Source organism: Emericellopsis cladophorae, assembly GCF_022114955.1.
Source record: "Emericellopsis cladophorae strain MUM 19.33 chromosome Unknown NODE_57_length_131511_cov_119_075376, whole genome shotgun sequence".
Taxonomy (NCBI): domain Eukaryota; kingdom Fungi; phylum Ascomycota; class Sordariomycetes; order Hypocreales; family Bionectriaceae; genus Emericellopsis; species Emericellopsis cladophorae.
In genome coordinates, this window is record NW_026250982.1 from 52,279 (window position 1) to 69,475 (window position 17,197).

General features: G+C 54.0%; 5 protein-coding genes across 5 annotated transcripts; 3 read left to right on the forward strand and 2 right to left on the reverse strand.

The window, feature by feature from the left end:
* Positions 1-4,150: 4,150 nt before the first annotated feature.
* On the forward strand, positions 4,151-5,751 carry J7T54_000525 (aldehyde dehydrogenase-like protein; the record flags this gene model as incomplete). Its single annotated transcript, XM_051509253.1, has 3 exons — positions 4,151-4,174; positions 4,271-5,235; positions 5,295-5,751. 3 exons carry the CDS (start codon positions 4,151-4,153, stop codon positions 5,749-5,751), a joined length of 1,446 nt encoding a protein of 481 aa, XP_051359725.1.
* Positions 5,752-7,732: 1,981 nt separating this feature from the next.
* On the reverse strand, positions 7,733-9,298 carry J7T54_000526 (Delta(14)-sterol reductase-like protein; the record flags this gene model as incomplete). The annotated part of the gene is made up of 3 exons (XM_051509254.1): positions 7,733-8,823; positions 8,877-9,181; positions 9,237-9,298. 3 exons carry the CDS (start codon positions 9,296-9,298, stop codon positions 7,733-7,735), a joined length of 1,458 nt encoding a protein of 485 aa, XP_051359726.1.
* A 649-nt stretch (positions 9,299-9,947) lies between these two features.
* J7T54_000527 (putative mannose 6-phosphate receptor-like protein) lies at positions 9,948-11,138 on the forward strand (the record flags this gene model as incomplete). Its single annotated transcript, XM_051509255.1, has 3 exons — positions 9,948-10,306; positions 10,357-10,894; positions 10,983-11,138. The coding sequence occupies 3 exons, from the start codon at positions 9,948-9,950 to the stop codon at positions 11,136-11,138; spliced, it is 1,053 nt and encodes a 350-aa protein (XP_051359727.1).
* Positions 11,139-13,064: 1,926 nt separating this feature from the next.
* J7T54_000528 (Homeodomain-related protein) lies at positions 13,065-14,092 on the forward strand (the record flags this gene model as incomplete). Its single annotated transcript, XM_051509256.1, has 3 exons — positions 13,065-13,067; positions 13,117-13,845; positions 13,937-14,092. 3 exons carry the CDS (start codon positions 13,065-13,067, stop codon positions 14,090-14,092), a joined length of 888 nt encoding a protein of 295 aa, XP_051359728.1.
* A 4-nt stretch (positions 14,093-14,096) lies between these two features.
* Positions 14,097-16,595, reverse strand: J7T54_000529 (FIT family protein scs3; the record flags this gene model as incomplete). The annotated part of the gene is made up of 4 exons (XM_051509257.1): positions 14,097-14,966; positions 15,053-15,219; positions 15,585-15,660; positions 15,717-16,595. The coding sequence occupies 4 exons, from the start codon at positions 16,593-16,595 to the stop codon at positions 14,097-14,099; spliced, it is 1,992 nt and encodes a 663-aa protein (XP_051359729.1).
* Positions 16,596-17,197: the final 602 nt, after the last annotated feature.

Sequence of the window (17,197 nt, forward strand, 5' to 3'; positions counted from 1 at the left end):
TTCGTCGCTGTTTGGAAGCTATCCTCACTTGGGGGCTCCCGCGGTTATCCCGATTTTCTAGTATAAATTGAACAGTCGTGCTCGGCGATTGCGAGCATACATCTTCCATGATAAAGCCACTAACGCCCGGTGCTAGCCATCGGGCCCCCATGCTTACGTGTCGGGAATCCCGCAACAACAACAACACATGAGTCTGCCAAGTTGAACACCACCTCCATCTATCGGGCCTTCTGCTAGTGCCCCGCGCGTGCTGATGACGCCAGCATGCCTTTTCCCCGTTCTTTGTGCTCGCCCGTGATCTTACGTTGGAGGAGCACCCATGCAAGCTCAAAGCTCAAAGCAACGTTGTTCGACTTCGACATGCCTCTATAGGTTTGGCGTCGGCACTACTGGGGATAATGTTCGGTGATTTGGCAGCCGTGGTGATTGAATACAGAGATGTGGAACTATTGAGACCTTTTCTTTGTTCAGCCTAGCGACAGCCATGTGCGATAGCAACAACGACGACCAAGGGTCATAGTATCTTTACTTCTAAAGTTACGGGAGAATAATTTAGTTTGAATTATTAGATATTTCAATTTTAGTAATAAATTCAAACTAAAACGAAAGCAAACTTAACTTATTCTATATAAATCTTTTACTTTTTCATTTTTTTATTTGTCAACCCGGGAAAGACCAGCTCGTCGCTCTAGTACGGTACTTCAACTCTCTCCGGTCCGTTCCTAGACAGAAACCAAGTGTGTGGAGATCAGAGCACCACTTACATGTACCGATAGCTTCCATTGTCTCCTCTTGTTCTGCTCTGATAATAGAGGGACTGTAGCGCTCTCGAGTAAATCTATATTTGATTTTCGGACCCTTACCGTCTGGTAACTTCGAATCAGGGCTTACGGAGGTCATCACACTCTTTCTCTAGCTAGGAGCCAAGTCTTAGGATCTATTTTCCCTTGCAATAGCCGACTTCATTCTACTCATGGTCTGTTGGCATTCTGACCTCTTCCCGTCGTGACCACTTCCGTCTTAGACCTCGACCGGTATGAATCCTACCTCGTATTGTCTGCAGCTCTGCGCAGAAGGAACTGATTGTTTGTGGTCACTTCCTTCGTCTCGATGTCTAGCATCATTTACGACGGATGCATCAGAACTCGGTCAGCTCAACTGCCTAGCTTCTGCAACACCTCAAAAAGCAGCACAGAATCGCAAAGACAGTCGCTGTCCGTGGCGCATTGAGTGTAGGCAAATCGTGACCAGTCGATACATCTTAACCAGGTCGCGGATATGATGCTTCGCGATGCTAAAAGTCTACGTTTGCGAAGATCGCAGCTTCTGTTCAAGAGTACCGACAGTTGCTGAGCATATGTCCCTCCTCGTTGAGGTCTTTGAAGAGTGCTAGTAGACGAACGGCACTAAATCACAGCATGGAACATAATTCTCAACGAATATCGTACTGTAGCTCTAGCAGAGCGACTGTAGTGGCGTTTTGTGGCATCTAGGTCATAGTGTACTCGATATGTCTTCCTGGTACCACCCAGGCACGCTGTATTTATGCCGCTGAGCATTTACCTTATCTTCGGCGACAGTATTGCAAGCGCCGAATGCGTGGTATCTTTCCCAACCTAAATTCTTCTAAGGACAGTCCGTTGATTTTTATCAGCTTTCAGAGTCTTCGCTCTGCTCGTGAAGGTCACCATTCATACCAGCTTCCTCTTGCCGAGCAACGATTGTTTCCACCGATGATGGGAAGCCACTGATGGACGCAAAATGTTCGCGGATCCCTGTGAGTCCTAGGACAATATCCAATGGCTCACACTACGACTCTAAGTGGAATAATACTAGCGTGCGCTCTCTCGTCCGCAATATGAAAATCGATCCTCGGATGTGAGCAATCGTATGTGAGTCTTGCAACTCGACCTACAGGTACCCCACACGTCGCATACGCAGTCGAGAGGCGTGGTACCAGTTGGCATCATGTAGATGGAGGTGCGTTGCTTGATGCACGTCTGACGAAGCTCGTCCAGCCGATTCTCGGTGAATTCTGCTGCTCAGTTCACGATCGGCCACACAACATGACTCCTCTCATATGATGTTTCCTTGTCATAAGTCCTCTGCAATATCTAGGCACTCATACTTAGTTGTGTAGCTTTATTGTTCATAAAACCCAGTGATAGCTGCTCTCGCTCTTTTGGGCTTCTTTTGCGTCCATCTTGTGAGTCGGGACCTACCCCTCTGTTCTCACCGTAATGGGGTCGCCTTTACCGGAACGATTGAAGCTAGGCCACTTGTCCACAGAGTTTGTCGCCGTCCCAGCCTGTTGTTGATCGATGATTTCTTCCTCTGAACCGCATCCCTCGTAGAGAGTGTCTCCTGGAAGCGACAATGGGTGTTTGAACTTCCTTCTTTTGCCCTTGGTGGAGATAGTTGAGAGTTTGAATACGCCGTTGCCGCTGCTCTTCGATCCTCCAGGTGTTGTGATGCTGCCGCTTTGCCTGGTTGTGGCCGCCCGAAGACGTTTGAAATATAATCGCACCAGAGGGAACAGAACTGGGGTATTGGATATAAGTACGGCGACGAAGGACTCTCGACACGACCATTCGCCTGCGAGTTGTGGACCGTTTGGGCTATTTTGCAGAACGTAACCACATCGCAGCCCACCGAATACAGCCGTGATGATCCCGCCGCTGAGCATGACCACAAGCCCTATCTTCCTGCGTCTAGACAGTCTCGCGCTCCAAATCATCTATTCATGTCAGATATATCGAATATTTGAGGGGAGATAAACATACCGGTAATGGGATCATCATGATATAGAAGTCGGTTGTCAAGTTCGTGCAGATCAAAGTCCAGGCCTGCAGTCTGGACACTGCAGGCTGGCAAGAGTCTTTTCCCATCGTCAGACCTGGCTCGGATCAGTTCGAAGTGGACTTACTTCCGGGGTTAGGATAGATCTGCCAGTGTTTTTCAATGGGCCAGCAACCACAGAGAATAGTGAAAAATGTGCCGAAGAAAGTCACAGCTACAAATGAAAACCCGATATTGGTTTTGATCAACATGTTATCGACTCCTTCGCCCAGTCGCCTGTAAAAAAAGAGCCAACATAGTTTCAGCGTCCACAGCAGGGCTGTGTAGACAAGCCACCCGAATAGCTGAGTTTTCGACCCTTCAACGCGGAGGCGGTATTCAAAACCGCCCGGATCCATAGCGGCTCGTTGATCGTCGGTCATTCTCCATGTTGTCAGTATGAGTCGTGGATAGGGAATCGGACGTATCCCCAAAACCTACCCGCTATTGGCAAGACCTTGCCAGTACGCTCCGACATAGTGTGCTGTTGCAGTCTCCGCCGCGTAAAGAAGCTACAGTCCCGTATGAGCCGCTACTCTGACAACGTTGGTCGCGGCCACTTACCAGTGCTATGACCATAAGGTAGTCATCCATGCTCAAGCCACGAATGGTCAAGGCCTTCCATCTCAGGGCAAACCGACCGAAAACTACAATAATGGCTATTGCAAGATAGGTCCATGATTCAATAACAAAATCCATAATGAGCACAAGACACCTCAACAACGAGAGCTTTGTGACGACTCTGCATGTCCGAGAAGCGACTCCGCTTGAGATATATGTGGAACGGAATCCGACATGAGGAGATAAAAAGGGGCAGGAATATTGGCAAGTCTCTCGCAACACCAGCCCAAATACAGAAAAGGACGAGCCAGGGAGGCCTGCTAGCGCTCGAGTACCCGACCTGCGCCGATCTTGAAGGCAAAAGCCAACAGGTGTCAACTGCCAACAGCCTCCGTCCGTTCTTGCTACGGAAAGCTACCTACGTAAACTTCCGCAGCTAGGTTAGGCTGCAGACGCTTAGGGCTATCACACCTATCATACCTTTAGGCCCCCGAACTGGGGTAGATCCATGTCTCTCACCGGGATTTCATGCATGTTTTGCAGGGGTCCAAAGTGACATGTCCGTGCCGAGCGTCCCGTTATCCAATAACGCTCTGGTGATTCGCAACATCCCTGCCAGAAAGACGCATGCTGGGGCGGGGAGCGCACGAAGAAAGGGGGGGGCCTCTTCTCCCCAGTATCGTCGAAGTTCTTGATACCTGGTAACTTTGCCTCATTCTCATCCAAATTCAACGTGTGGAAAATCTCTACCATGGCGTCAAGGATCAACATCGAGGTAAGACATTTCGTTCGTATATCCCATAGCTTGGATTCCTTGTGTTCACTTGTCTCTACCACGGTTCAAGACCACTGACCCTCGTGCCGCGTCCAGACCTACCCAGGCAACATCATCAACAACGAGTTTGTGCCTACACCGACGACACGCCACTCGATCGACCCAGCCACAGGCAAGCCTCTCTACGAGGTACCAGTCGCCCGCAAAGAAGACCTCGATGCCGCTGTCAAGCATGCCCGCGCATCGTTCAAGTCATGGTCTGCCACTTCGTTCGAGGACCGATCAAAATTGCTCCTCGCCTACGCTGATGCTGTCGAAGCTAATCGTACGGATATTGAGCGTCTCCAGACCATGGAGCAGGGCAAGCCTCTTTCTTTGGCCCAGACTGAAGTCAGCATGGCTCTCACCTGGCTTCGTCAATTCGCAACCATGGAGGTAAAAAGCGAAGTCATCGAAGATACCGAAGAACGGACCATATATTCTACATTCCCGCCTTTAGGCGTGTGCGCTGCTATCGTTCCGTGGAACTGGCCTATTTTGCTCGGGCTTGGCAAGGTTGGCCCCGCTCTGATGACGGGTAATACGGTTATTATGAAGCCGTCTCCGTACACTCCATACTGCGATCTCAAGCTAGGGGAGATCGCCATGAGTATTTTCCCTCCCGGTGTCTTCCAGGTCCTAAGCGGCGACGATTCTCTAGGACCATGGATAACCGAGCATCCTGGTGTTGATATGGTCTCCTTTACTGGTTCTATTCCTACCGGTAAGCGAGTCGCTGCGAGCTGTGCCAAAACCTTGAAAAGGTACGTCCTAGAGTTGGGCGGCAACGACGCTGCGATTGTATGCGACGACGTGGAAATCTCGAAATGCCTGCCAAAGATTACGACGCTTGCTTTTCTCAACTCGGGTCAGATCTGCATGCTTCCGAAGCGAATTTACGTCCACGAGAAGATATATGACCAATTCAAAGACGCCATGGTTGACTTCACCAAGAACAATATTAAGACTGGCGGAGGCTTTGAGGCGGATGTTGTTGTTGGACCAATTCAGAACAGCATGCAGTACGTACCTGGAATTTGGTTTCACACGTTTGGAATGATTGCTGACTACAGTCTAACAGATTCGAGGTTGTCAAGGACATGTATTCACAGATTGACAAGGCTGGCTGGAAGACCGCACTTGACGGCAAAGCCCGCGACGGCGCGGAAGGATACTTCATGGAGCCTGCTATTATCGACAACCCTCCGGAGGCATCGCGGATCGTCGTAGAGGAGCCCTTTGGTCCTATCGTGCCTATCATGAAATGGTCTTCGGACGATGATGTTATTGAACGAGCCAATGCGCTCGAGACCGGACTGGGTGCTTCAGTGTGGAGCAGGGACCTCTTTCGCGCCGAGAAGATGGCCCGACAGCTGAGTGCAGGCAGCGTTTGGGTCAATTCGCATTTCGACGTCGCGCCGAATGTCCCCTTCGGAGGTCACAAAGAGAGCGGTGTTGGAATGGAATGGGGCATTGAAGGCTTCAAACATTTTACGAACACACGAAGTCTATGGGTGTGGAAGAAGACTTTTGATTGATGTCCCATCAGACTGAAACCATCATAGGGCTTATTAAATAGGCTTCTCTTATCATGTTGAAAACAAAACTCTCCCGTTTTGATAGATGAGGATGTGTCACCTGGCTTATCTCAAGGGAAACCTCAGCCGGAACTCCAAGCCATAAAAGATAACCTGAGTATTTAGGAATAGGTGCGTTGTAGGTTTTAAAACATTTCGGACATACCGGGCGTTCGGGTGCCCGGGGCCCCGGATCGTTTCAGGAGAAACCTTCCGAGATTTATTATGGAGCAAACCCTTATTGATCTTAAACAAATAATGGAACTACGTGACTCAGATACAACTATTCCAGACCCATAACTAATTGCTAGAGTATTGAGATAGTATACGGCTTCGCCCCTTTACACGCGGTCGTGCAATAAGCGAGTTCTGAAGCCAAGTGAATTTCAACATCCAACCATGCTCTCTATTCTCCGATAATGCATCTTCATTCCTGGAACAACTTTGACGGAGGATAACCTACCAGATCAGATAGAAAGGGTCGACATGGTGAACGGCGGATACAGCGGCTGCGGCAACCACTTGTGCAAGATCCTGCATGGAAGGCACGTGAAAGTTATATGGCCGGACGACGTGAAGAGCAGGCTTTGTAGGCCATTAACGAAATCAGAGATGAATTTCCGACATGAGCCTCCGGTCGTCTTCCATTTTTGGAGCTTGACCTGCCAAATCTCGCAAGCATTCAACAAGCTGCGAAACTCTTCATCTCAAAAGAGCAAAGACTGGACGTCCTTGCTTACAATTCGGGCATAGCGTACATAGATGCTAGCATCAAAGACGCCCATGGCAGAGACATTCATTTGGGTACGAATTATTTTGGAACCTTGATTTTGTCCATTCTTCTTGCTCCAATACTCAAGAAGACGGCAGCAACAGCTGCTCTAGGGTCCGTGAGGGCTACATGGGCTTGACTGCAACCGTATCAGCACCGCCTGGAGGCATGAAATTCAACTCGGATGGGAACCCGATACCTTCCTCCAATGTCTTCTCAAATCATGCCATGTCGAAAGCTGGGAATTGTTTTTAGCGGCAGAGTTCGGTCGCAGATACAGCAAAGGATTGTCAGCGTGGCATGGAACCCTGGAAGCCTTTCTTCAGAGTTCACGCCCGACCATGATTGGGCCAGCAGAACAATCGTCTCAGTCCTTCTCTTTTCGCCACTTCGAGGGGCGTATACGGAGCTCTTGGCTGGCTGGTTTGGAGATATTGGTCTTGAAAGCGGATCCCAATTTATCTGTCCATGGGGCAGAGTAGGGACAGATACTCCGAGACGTGATCTCTTGGCTGGAATAGCTGCAAGAGAGGAAGGCGGTACTGGTGAATCCTTGCTGCTGTGGTCATGGTGTCGGAAGGAAATCATTTCTATTGTTGATCCTGATCCGGAATAGGATAAAGGTCTTGTAGCCTATTTATCGCCTCAGCTGTAATATATCCTTTGCGGGGTGGGTTTGACTCTTTCACTTACTCGCATTTTCGAGAAGGTGTTTGTCTGTATCAGCTCGGGCCACTCAGGGAAAGATGTGGAACTGATGAAGCCTTGTATTTGTTAAGCTTGTTACCTGAGGTAGGCCGTGGTGATGACGGAGTGCAGTGTCTGCTCTGTCAGGACAGCCTAGACTCATGACCTAGTAAACGCCGAAGATTTGCCCTTTGGAGGTTTTGCGTTGCCCTTATAGCGGCAAATGGCTGGCTCATCATGCAAGAGAAAGCAGTTCATTACAAAAGGTACTAGAGAGACTACACGTACAATGCTAGATGAGTCCCACATGTGCCATTTACCCACGAGCCAGATTGCCCTATTCAACGCCAGTTTCCGCCTCCAAAGAATCTTGGTCTGCGCACAATCATGCGCCACCTACAGTCATTCCCATTCCGAACCATGTCAGGTTCCTGGCTGCGGACGCTGCGGCCCTTTAGCTTTGACGCCCCAGACCTTGGCTCCTCAGTAGATGCCGGGAATGATCTTGGCACGGACAATCGTCTTGTACCTGTCCCAGTCCTTGCCATACTTGCGGTGGCACTTGATGTCGTCTCGGCCCTCGCGATGGACAAGCAGCACGGCAAAGTAGATGATGTAGAAGCAAGTGATGGGAATGGCCCAGCCGCGGGCCTCCCCTTGAATCACCTCGCGACCGTCATTCATCACATACGACCCTGGTGCATTGGAGCCAGCAGAAAGAATCTGGTAGCCAGAAACGCCGCAGGGGAGGCAGTAGGCCCATGCCTGGAGCCAGTCGCCAAGGTAGTTGATGTGGCGGGACACGCCCCACCAGCCAGAGGTGAGGAGCTTGCTCCCCGACTTGGTCTCGATAAAGTTGAGATGGGCAACCTGGGGGTCGTCGGGGTTGATGCGGAAGCGGTTCTTCTGGCTGTTGGCGGAACGGAAGATGTAGTAGCCCGCGGCGATGATGGCGAGCATCAGCGTCAGGTAGACAGGTCCTAGGTGAACGGGGTGATGGGCCAGGTAGCGCGTCTGCAGGGCGTACGCAAAGGGCTCCCAGACGAAATCACCAAACGCCAGCATCATGCCGAAGCCGTCCGTCGTAATGTCCATGGTCGTCAAGATGGCCGACTCATTCCACCACGAGTCGACGACGTACAGGGCCTGCACGACGCTGATCAGGACCATGCTGTCGGTCACATAGCCAAAGGTGCGGTGCTGCTTGGCCATCCAGACAAAGTTCATGAGGACCCAGCCGAACATGCCGGGGCGCAGCTCGAGCCACTCCTTGAGGTCAATCTCTCCAATGAACGGCAGGGTGACGCGGGGGTTTAGCTCGCGGCCAATGAACCAGTCGTAGAGGATGTTGCCCGACTGGCCACCCTCGGCCAGCTCACGGAGCTCCTTGTTGCCAGGCTTGACGCTGAAGCTGTGGATGTAGACGTAGGTCGCCGTGGCGTAGGCCAGCAGGATGTTGGCGGTGATGATCTGGATGTAGTTGTCGCTGATAAATGTCCACACGATGAAGTGGGCGCCTTGCGCAGCGGTGCCGGCAGCAAGCACCGCCAGCATGACCGAGTGGCAGTAGAAGGCTATATCGTCAGTAAGCTTTCGTTGCTCTTGGGGGGCTTTTCGGTATACGCACTGTTGAGGCGGTAGTTCAATCTTTCGCCATTGCGCAACTTCACGCCCTGGACCTGCTCGGCAGGCAACACCCGGTATAGAATGGCGTTGACCAGGACATAGCCAATGGTGGCGAGGAGAGCCTCCCAGCTGAAGAGCCCGACAATGCCCTCGGCCGGCCAGCCCACCTCGCGCTTGAGCTGAGCCAGCGTCAGGGTCGAGGGTTGCAAGAGCGACGGCGGGGGGCAGCCGGTGACATCGTTGCAGGCGAAAGCAAAGATGTACACGACCACGGGGAGGATGAAGGAGATGAAAAAGGCACCGGGACTGCCGTATAGTTAGATTGTGATCGCGAAACGAAGGTTAGGGGGATTTTACTCACGGGCCCAGGAACTCGTAACCGTGCTCCTCGAATGCGGTCTTCTTGCTCGTTTTAGGAGCCATGGCCGCGTTTGGGTTCTACGGCAGTGTTGGTGATGTCAACAAAAGGCAGCGGAAGCTCTTAAGGTGGCGGCCTGGTGATGGTGGTCACTTGCTGGGTCGGCGCGTCATGCATCCGTCTCGTACCATTCGCAAATTTCCTGTAGGGACGGGAGCTGAGCTCTGCTCTGAGCTCCAAACGGGGTTCGGCTGCTCCAGCATCCGGATCGCGTCACCTCACTCAAGTCCGTGCCGCTCAGAGAGAGCTAGACCTTTTCTAGACTAGCTGCCATTGAGTGCGGAGATAGTGTTTATCCGGGCCCCGGCGCTGGCACCTTCCTTACCGGTACGCTCCATCCGACGCGAGAAATGCGTTCATCGTGGGGGTCTCCTGCAGCCAATGGTGGCACAGCTACGTCTCCCGTTTGATGACAACCTGGTGATTTTGAATCACCGAGAGGCGCAAACCACGGAGTTCTTTGTCAATTCCCTTCGTCCAAGCATATTGTCATCCTTTTGCGCCGGCTTGTATCGCCGTATTTTCGCTCGTTCCAACGCTGGTTATCCTCTTGTCTAGTACATGGTATAGCCTCTCCAACTGTGGAATCCGCGCTCAAGCGCAGTCCGTCTCCCCCTATCCACATCGTTGCTCCAATCTTCGGCGCGTTCCGACATGATGCGCGGCTTCACGACCTTTGCCTTTGCGCTGCTGGCAGCATCAGCACGGGCATCTGATGACGAACCATCACATACTACACCAGCGCCTGCGTGTACGGCCACCTCTACCACCGGCAGTGGCGCGTACTTTGACTTGCGACCAGACATTGCGTGGCCCGAAGACGATGAAAAGGCACACAGATATGCCCAACACAAGGATTACCACGCGCGAGGCTACGATTATGGAAAGAACTTCACCATCAACATTTGCAACTCCGTGGTGGACCCTCTGACGGACGTGGTCGGCCTCGAGGAGAGCCAGTGGCAGAATGTCAGCGCATACTACATGTCGCATGGGGATATCTACTCGATAGGGTAGGTTTGCGCGCTCGGCCTGCAACGGATGATTGCGCTAACAACTGCAGCTCCGAATCGAAAGGTCTCCGGACGCGAGGGCGAAAGCTCCTGCTCCAGTACACTGGCGGCTCGCCCTGTGGCGGCAATGATGAGGATGACGACGACGCTCGCAGAAACGTCGCTCGTTTCGACTCCGACTCGGTCATGTACCACGAAGGGCAACACGGACCCATGGAACACATCCACGAGGCCGGCAAGGTCGAGGCCAAGTCAGGAGGCGGCAATGTCCGCCGGAAGTCGACCACCATCTCGTTCCTGTGCGACCGCGACCCCGGCACCGTCCAAACGACCATTTCCTTTGTCGGCACCGATCCCGACGAATGCGCCTATTTCTTCGAGGCAAGGTCGCAACACGCTTGCGCTTCGGCGGAGCCGCACAAGCCGGGCAGCGTCGGGCCGGGCAGCGTGTTTGGCGTCGTCTTGCTCATCGCTGTCCTCGTCTACTTCCTGGGCGGCATCTTCTTCAACCGCACCGTGAACCACGCGCGCGGCTGGCGCCAGCTCCCCAACTACAGTCTGTGGGCTGGCATCTGGAGCTTCCTTTGCGTAGGTGCCCCTCGGCTCAAACCGAGTTTGCCCTGAGTAAGACATTTGTGAAGACCTGGGGCGCTGACGAGTACCACCCCCCTTGTAGGACATGGTCGTCATCGCCATCGCGTCCTGTGCGCGCTTCTTCCCCGGGCGGAGGGGGTACAGTTCGTTGCGATCGGGCCCCAGCACGCGAGACAGCGAGCAGGAGGCGCAGAGGAATGCGCTGATTGATCAGCTGGACGAGGAGTGGGACGACTAGGATCTCCCCCCGACGACGACGACGACGACGCATAGTGTGGTTGTCTGTGAGCAGCAGATTGTTTTGATCCAGTGAGGCGTCCATTAAGCGCACTTGCGGTGGCAAAGGATGACACGCACATTTCACGCAGAAGAGCATTTGAAATGTTTCTCTCTCTCCTACCGTTCCTGCTGTATCATATGTAGAGCAACGCAAGCGTTGGGCTTCCGGTACATGTACATAATTAGACTACAGAACATGAATACTACTGAACGAATATTAAGACCATTAGGGACGGACGATTTGAGCAGTGCTGGCCGACAATACCAGTCAGTGGCAGCTGTCGTCTCGTGTGCCAGATACACTCTACCGCCCATACGGCGTTGCGCGTCGTGAGACAGAGAGCGCTGGCGGGCCCCCTTGCTCTCCATCACAGCAAGCTGGTCCGTGGAACGGTGATCGGCCACAATCTACAGGGCAGGCCCCGTCAGAAGTCAGCAGAAGCCAGCCGAACGCAATTTCTGGACCGATGGGGAGAAAGCAATAGCCTGCTGGCGCCAGGCCAGCCCTGGACGGGAACAGGGAGATGCAGTTTGCCTTGTGGCCACAGGGGTGGGCAGAATCGCGCCGGCCTGGCGTATGCACGCCAGACGTGTCAAGATTTGCCATGATCTGCAAGGCATGAAGTATCTGACATTGTATTGCTCGAGCGGGATGGGTGCATGTAGATGCTGGTTGACCGCACCAGACTATGCCCAGACTTCCTTGCCATGTGTACGCACTCGGGGGCAATATCCATTTGTCATTCCGCAAGAGGCAGAACGAGTAGGCTGGACGCAAGTGAATGCAAGTAGAAAAATAAGCCATGATCGAGAACGTTCCGTAGAGGAATGTGCTATCTGCAGATCGTGTCACTCCTCAGCAGGCCCTGGACACCCCTGGGCCACATAGCACCAAACGGAAAGGGACTCCAGCCACTCCCGATGCTAGTCTGGCATGACCCGTCTGTTTGTTGTCCAGAGCCTTGAGAGCCCATTACTGCGTGATTATCAACACTGTGTCGTCCGTGGTCGTCTCTGTAAAGATTGTCTCTCACACTCTTGATCGAGTGAGCTCATAACAGCAACCGTTGAGACAGCATGGAAGCGCGCATTTGTGATCCAAAAAAAAAATCGAGTTGGAGCAAGACTTTGACTAGAGACACACAATCAAACTATATCCGAAATTTGACATTGCCTCGCAGAAATCATCTCCTGGTCGGCCGGCTTGGTGTTGGTTGTTTGTGATGAGCGGGAGGCAACGACCTGAGATGTGACGGCTCGGATATTCTATCATGTTGACAATTATTTCCTACTCTATCTCAGAACACGGTATGACAGGCTTTAAGTATGATGAGAACCTACCAGTCGTGCGGTTCTCCTGACTATAGCTGTTCCGTTCTTCTTCTGTTTGCCCCGACAGCATCCGTTGAAACTGCACGACCGTCTCATTTTTTGCTACCCTTGGTTGCTCTTCGTCCCCATATACTTAGAAATCGACTTGCGGTCTACGGTCTCTGCGATAGCGTGACGCCGTGCGTGCGTCAGAGTCACAGTACCTGCCTCTCGGTCTCGCCGCTTTCACCTCCTCTTCTCGTCGGCAGTCCGCAGCCACCCAGCATCATCAGGTCTGCTCTGGAGCGGTGAACGACTGGCCCTTCCCCGCCCGTACATTTCACACCTTGCTGCCCGATAAAGAAGAGGAATGCACTACAAATCGGGTACATGGCATGTTGTCCAAGGCCGCTACGTCTTCGCCCCGGAGAACATTTCACCGTCTGCCCATCAGTCACCTTCAAGTCTATCTGCCAAACCACCCACGGCAAGCTCTCTTCAACCTGGCTTCTCTCGTCGGCCGAGTTTTCACCTAACAACAATGACAACAGACCCTAGGACTCCTTTGCCGACAATGGTGAGATCATATACAGTTACCGCATAACCTTGGCTAACAATGAGAAAAGGACTATCATGACACAGCCCCTGAATGTTGTTTCGATCTCGGATACGTTCCAGTGGTGAGCCCTTGGGCATCCCTTTCAGACCATCAGCGGGACGTCAACCGCTCGACCGCAGGCTTCCGGAGCGTCCCCGACCCTTCTTGTACATGCAACATGGCACCTGGCGTGTGGCTTCCAGATATCTCCTGCGCCAGCCACTTGGAGGCCTGCAACTGGCCACACACCGAAGGCTTCCGTGCCGATGGGCACGAGGCCCCCTATTCCTTCCAGCACGGCGAGTACCCAGAGCCTGTTGGCAGTTCGCTCCAGCTACCATCGTCGTCGACGACGTCTTCTTCCCCCAGCTCCGACGCTGGCACCGAAGGCACAAGGCCCATGGTGGAGTTTCCTCTCGCGGGCGTGGCAATGGCTATGCACGTGGGATCGTCACCACTTCAAGAAGAACAAACCAGCAGCGTCGACGACAACGACCCTATCCCCAAGATAGAGTACATTGAGCCAACAAGTCACCGCCTCCGATCTACCCAAAGTCGCATGTCCCCCCTCGGCGAGGAAGCGCGCCACAGGAGGGACCAAGTCCTCCTCGACGGCCGCCGGGCCGGCCTGACCTATGCCGAGATCAAGAAGCGGCACAACCTGTCCGAGGCGGAGTCGACCCTGCGCGGACGCCACCGCACCCTCACGCGCAACCCGGAGCACAGGGTCCGGAAGCCGCAGTGGACCAGGAGGGATGTGAGTGTGTCCGCCCCGCCCCCCCGCGCCCCCCTCCCCCCCCTCCCGCGCGTGTGCCCGAGTGCCACCGGCCTGACCGCATAGGGAACAGCTTGCGTTGCTCAAGGAGGCCAAGGGCCCATGCCGGATGAAGCTGTGGTCCGAGGTGAAGGAGCATCTCGAGGCGCAAGGTGCGTCGTACCCGTTTGGGGCGAATGCGTGCAGTAGGAAATGGGAGGAGGTCAACAACAAGTGCGGCGGCGTGTAAAAGCTCAGATTTTCGTCTTCTTTTCTTCTTCTTCTTCTTCTGCATCAATAGAATCACTACGAGGCAGCCCGATCCCTCGGAGCGCGTTGACTAGACCTGCCACGTCCTTCCGTAGAGCCTCCCACTCCAGTTCGCTCTTGACCAGTGCCGTGCCCGCAAGTAGGGTGCCGTTGAGGGCCAGGTGGCCGAGTACGTGGCCGTCTTCCGAGGTGATCTTGACGCCTTCCGCTACCCGCGGCACGAGAGCCAGCGTCGTCTTCGTCATGGCCATATTGTAGCTCATCATCGACTCGCCCTCGGAGGCCACGTGCTGCACTCGATTCCCCGTGAAGGACGCCCAGGCGTCCACAGCCTGCCTGTAGAGTCTGAGGTACGCCTCGTGGAGATCGCCACCTTGCATCTCGAGGTGGATCCTCTCTGTGAATGCCGTAAAGGGAGTCTGCCGCTCGCTCAGCCGGTCCGTCAAGACGTCCCATGAACTGGTCTTGTCCAGACCATCCTTCATCCGCGCAATGGGCAGCAATTGTATGTGGCGGTGCGGCTGACTCGCGCCAGAATGATCACCAGAGTTGAAGAAGGCGAACAAGCCATCCTCGTGGCCCTCGTATGCCCTGATGCAGCTCAGCGTGGCCTCGAGGTCTGATGGCTCGAGCGAGTGCGTCTGCAGCTTGAATGCCGTGGTCGCGAGGATGAAATGCTCTGGCACGACGGCAAACTTGTTCAGCACGACAAAGTGTGAGGGGCCAATGTCTGCGACGCGCAGAGCTGGCGGCGGATTGTCAAAGGGGTCAAAGGGCTTGTGCGACTTGGCGGCTGGGTCAGGAGGCGGGCCTTTGGGTTTGTTGGCCAAGGCAGGCGAGAATCGCAATTGGAACTGGGATAGAAATTAGCACTGGCTACCTCCAGTCGTCTTGAAGTGGGTGGACTCGCGGGAATGGAGCCTGCCGTGAGGATGGTGACCTGCGTTGGGAAGTAGTGAATATCCCCGTTGGCACGCGCGACACTGAACGCCTTCTTCACAAGGTCGGGCAAGTCGCCTGGCGCTTTGATGCGGGACATTGCGAGAGCGCTGCCCAGGTCGAGATGTGACGGTATGGATAAGGGATGGTCTTGTATTTCTCCCGACTCTGTAGGAAACCCGATTGAGGTTCGCGCTTGTTCCTGGCTAAGACGGCATGAGGTCATGCTTGGCGGGCGCGTTCCACGACGCCATGGATTACCCCACTTCACACTACGTACGACATCGCCAGCAGCCTCAGTTTCAATCGCAGCTATTATTTTCGCAAATTAATGCTCAGTGTGTCTGCCCACACCTGACCACGGGCCTGAGCGAAGCTTGATTCAGATGCACTCCCGGAAGTGACGGCACCAAGCAAGCAAGGGCATTTCAAAATGTCAAGCACAATCAAGGTAGCAAGTGATAGTGGAGTGAATATATTCAAACGAGGCCTGCTGCGGCCATTTGCTCATATCCCCGGCATTCCAACAACACCTCTGACCGAGGGAATGAACCGAGGCACAATGTACACAGCGTAGAAGCCAATAGTCGCTGTCAAGAGACCCGTGAGCTAATTGTCCATGTTAGTGAATGTATCATCCGTTGGCGACGGTGGCAGGTACTCACCTTCTCGAACCAGGTGTGGAAGTATATAGCAGTCATGAGCAGCATCCAAAGATTCAAGCCAGCCACGACACCCGTGATCTTGCCAGAAAGGCCAACCCAGTTCTGCGCTCGCCCCGCGCCGGCGGCAACCCCAGCCTCGACGTTGACGCTCTTCGTCGCGCCATCGGCCATGACGACAGCCCTCTCATCCTCTCTCCAGTTGGCCCACCTGAGGACAGCCCATCCAACCTCCTCCACCAAGAACACCGTGCTCAAGACAAGCAGGAAGACGTGTCCCGAGATATCATGCCCGCCCTTCCACTTGCCTCCAGCCGCCTTGCAAGCCACCGCCGTGACCATTTCGCCCACGCTCGTGTCGCCCATGGCCACCTCCATCTCCGCGAGCTCGCATCGACCACCGGTCCACCTGAAACCGCGGTCGATGATGGGCGCACCAAAGAACCACTGGGTGACGAAGAACCAGCACGCCGTGACCAGACCCCAGCGCACGCCCGCCTGGAGCTTGCGCGCCTGCGTGCTCAGCGACGGGTGCAGCAGGACAAAGAGGAGGAAGGCCAGGCTCATCCAGCCCCACCCCTGCTTGACAAAGACGACGTTGAAGAGATTCGACTTGCGCGCAAAGTAGCTAGGCGCCATGGTTGGGTCCTGCGCATGGGACTGCGTGATGGGGTCGTACGGCGCGGCGCGCGTCTGCGGTGACAAGACCGAGAAGATGGTGCCAAAGACAAGCGTCGCCGGGAAGATGGCCAGGCCAATCTGCTCGAGAGGCGTGGGCAGGTATGGTGATGATCGTAGCCGCGTGGAGGCTGCGCTGGCGCGCGTGGGACTCGGAGGCGCTGCCTCTGGCCATGTCTCGGCGCCGCGACGCGTTGTCACCATCTCGAGGCTCTATAGTATAATGCAGGGGTACGTATGTTTGTTGAGGCGAGACGAGATCGGCGTTGTATGCGGGACGGCAAGTTCATGGTTGGAGGGATGAATACCCAAATCTTCAGTCCTGAATGACGTCGACGTCAACATTGCGCTTGTGGAGCCACCCACGATCACCAACCAGGTTGGAAACCCTGGCACGCTTCGATTTGTCCGCCTAGTCTAGTAAGTCTCATTCTACGGAACTAACAACTTGGATTCAGAGCCACTGATTAGGTCATTGACTGCCGCTACCATTTCCTTGTTCCAAACGCGCCTGTGAGGCCGTGGACTGTGGTCCAGTACCTCGGGCAGCTGAAGTGGAGCCCTCCCGTCCCCGGTCTGACTCCTCCGCAGTAGAGCTGAGCTACCCTTATAGGTCTTGTTAATGTGCAAGATTCCCAGCGAAGTAGCTGAATCATAACTCTAAGAAGAATCTCACCGTCTCTTCGGAGACCTTCGCTTTTTGTTCAGTAGGGCCCTAGCTTGCGGTACGAACCCCCAGTATTCAGTCTAGCATGTCCTTTTTGCAATGTTCCTCGCAATGTTCGTCACCCTTCTCACCGCCGTGA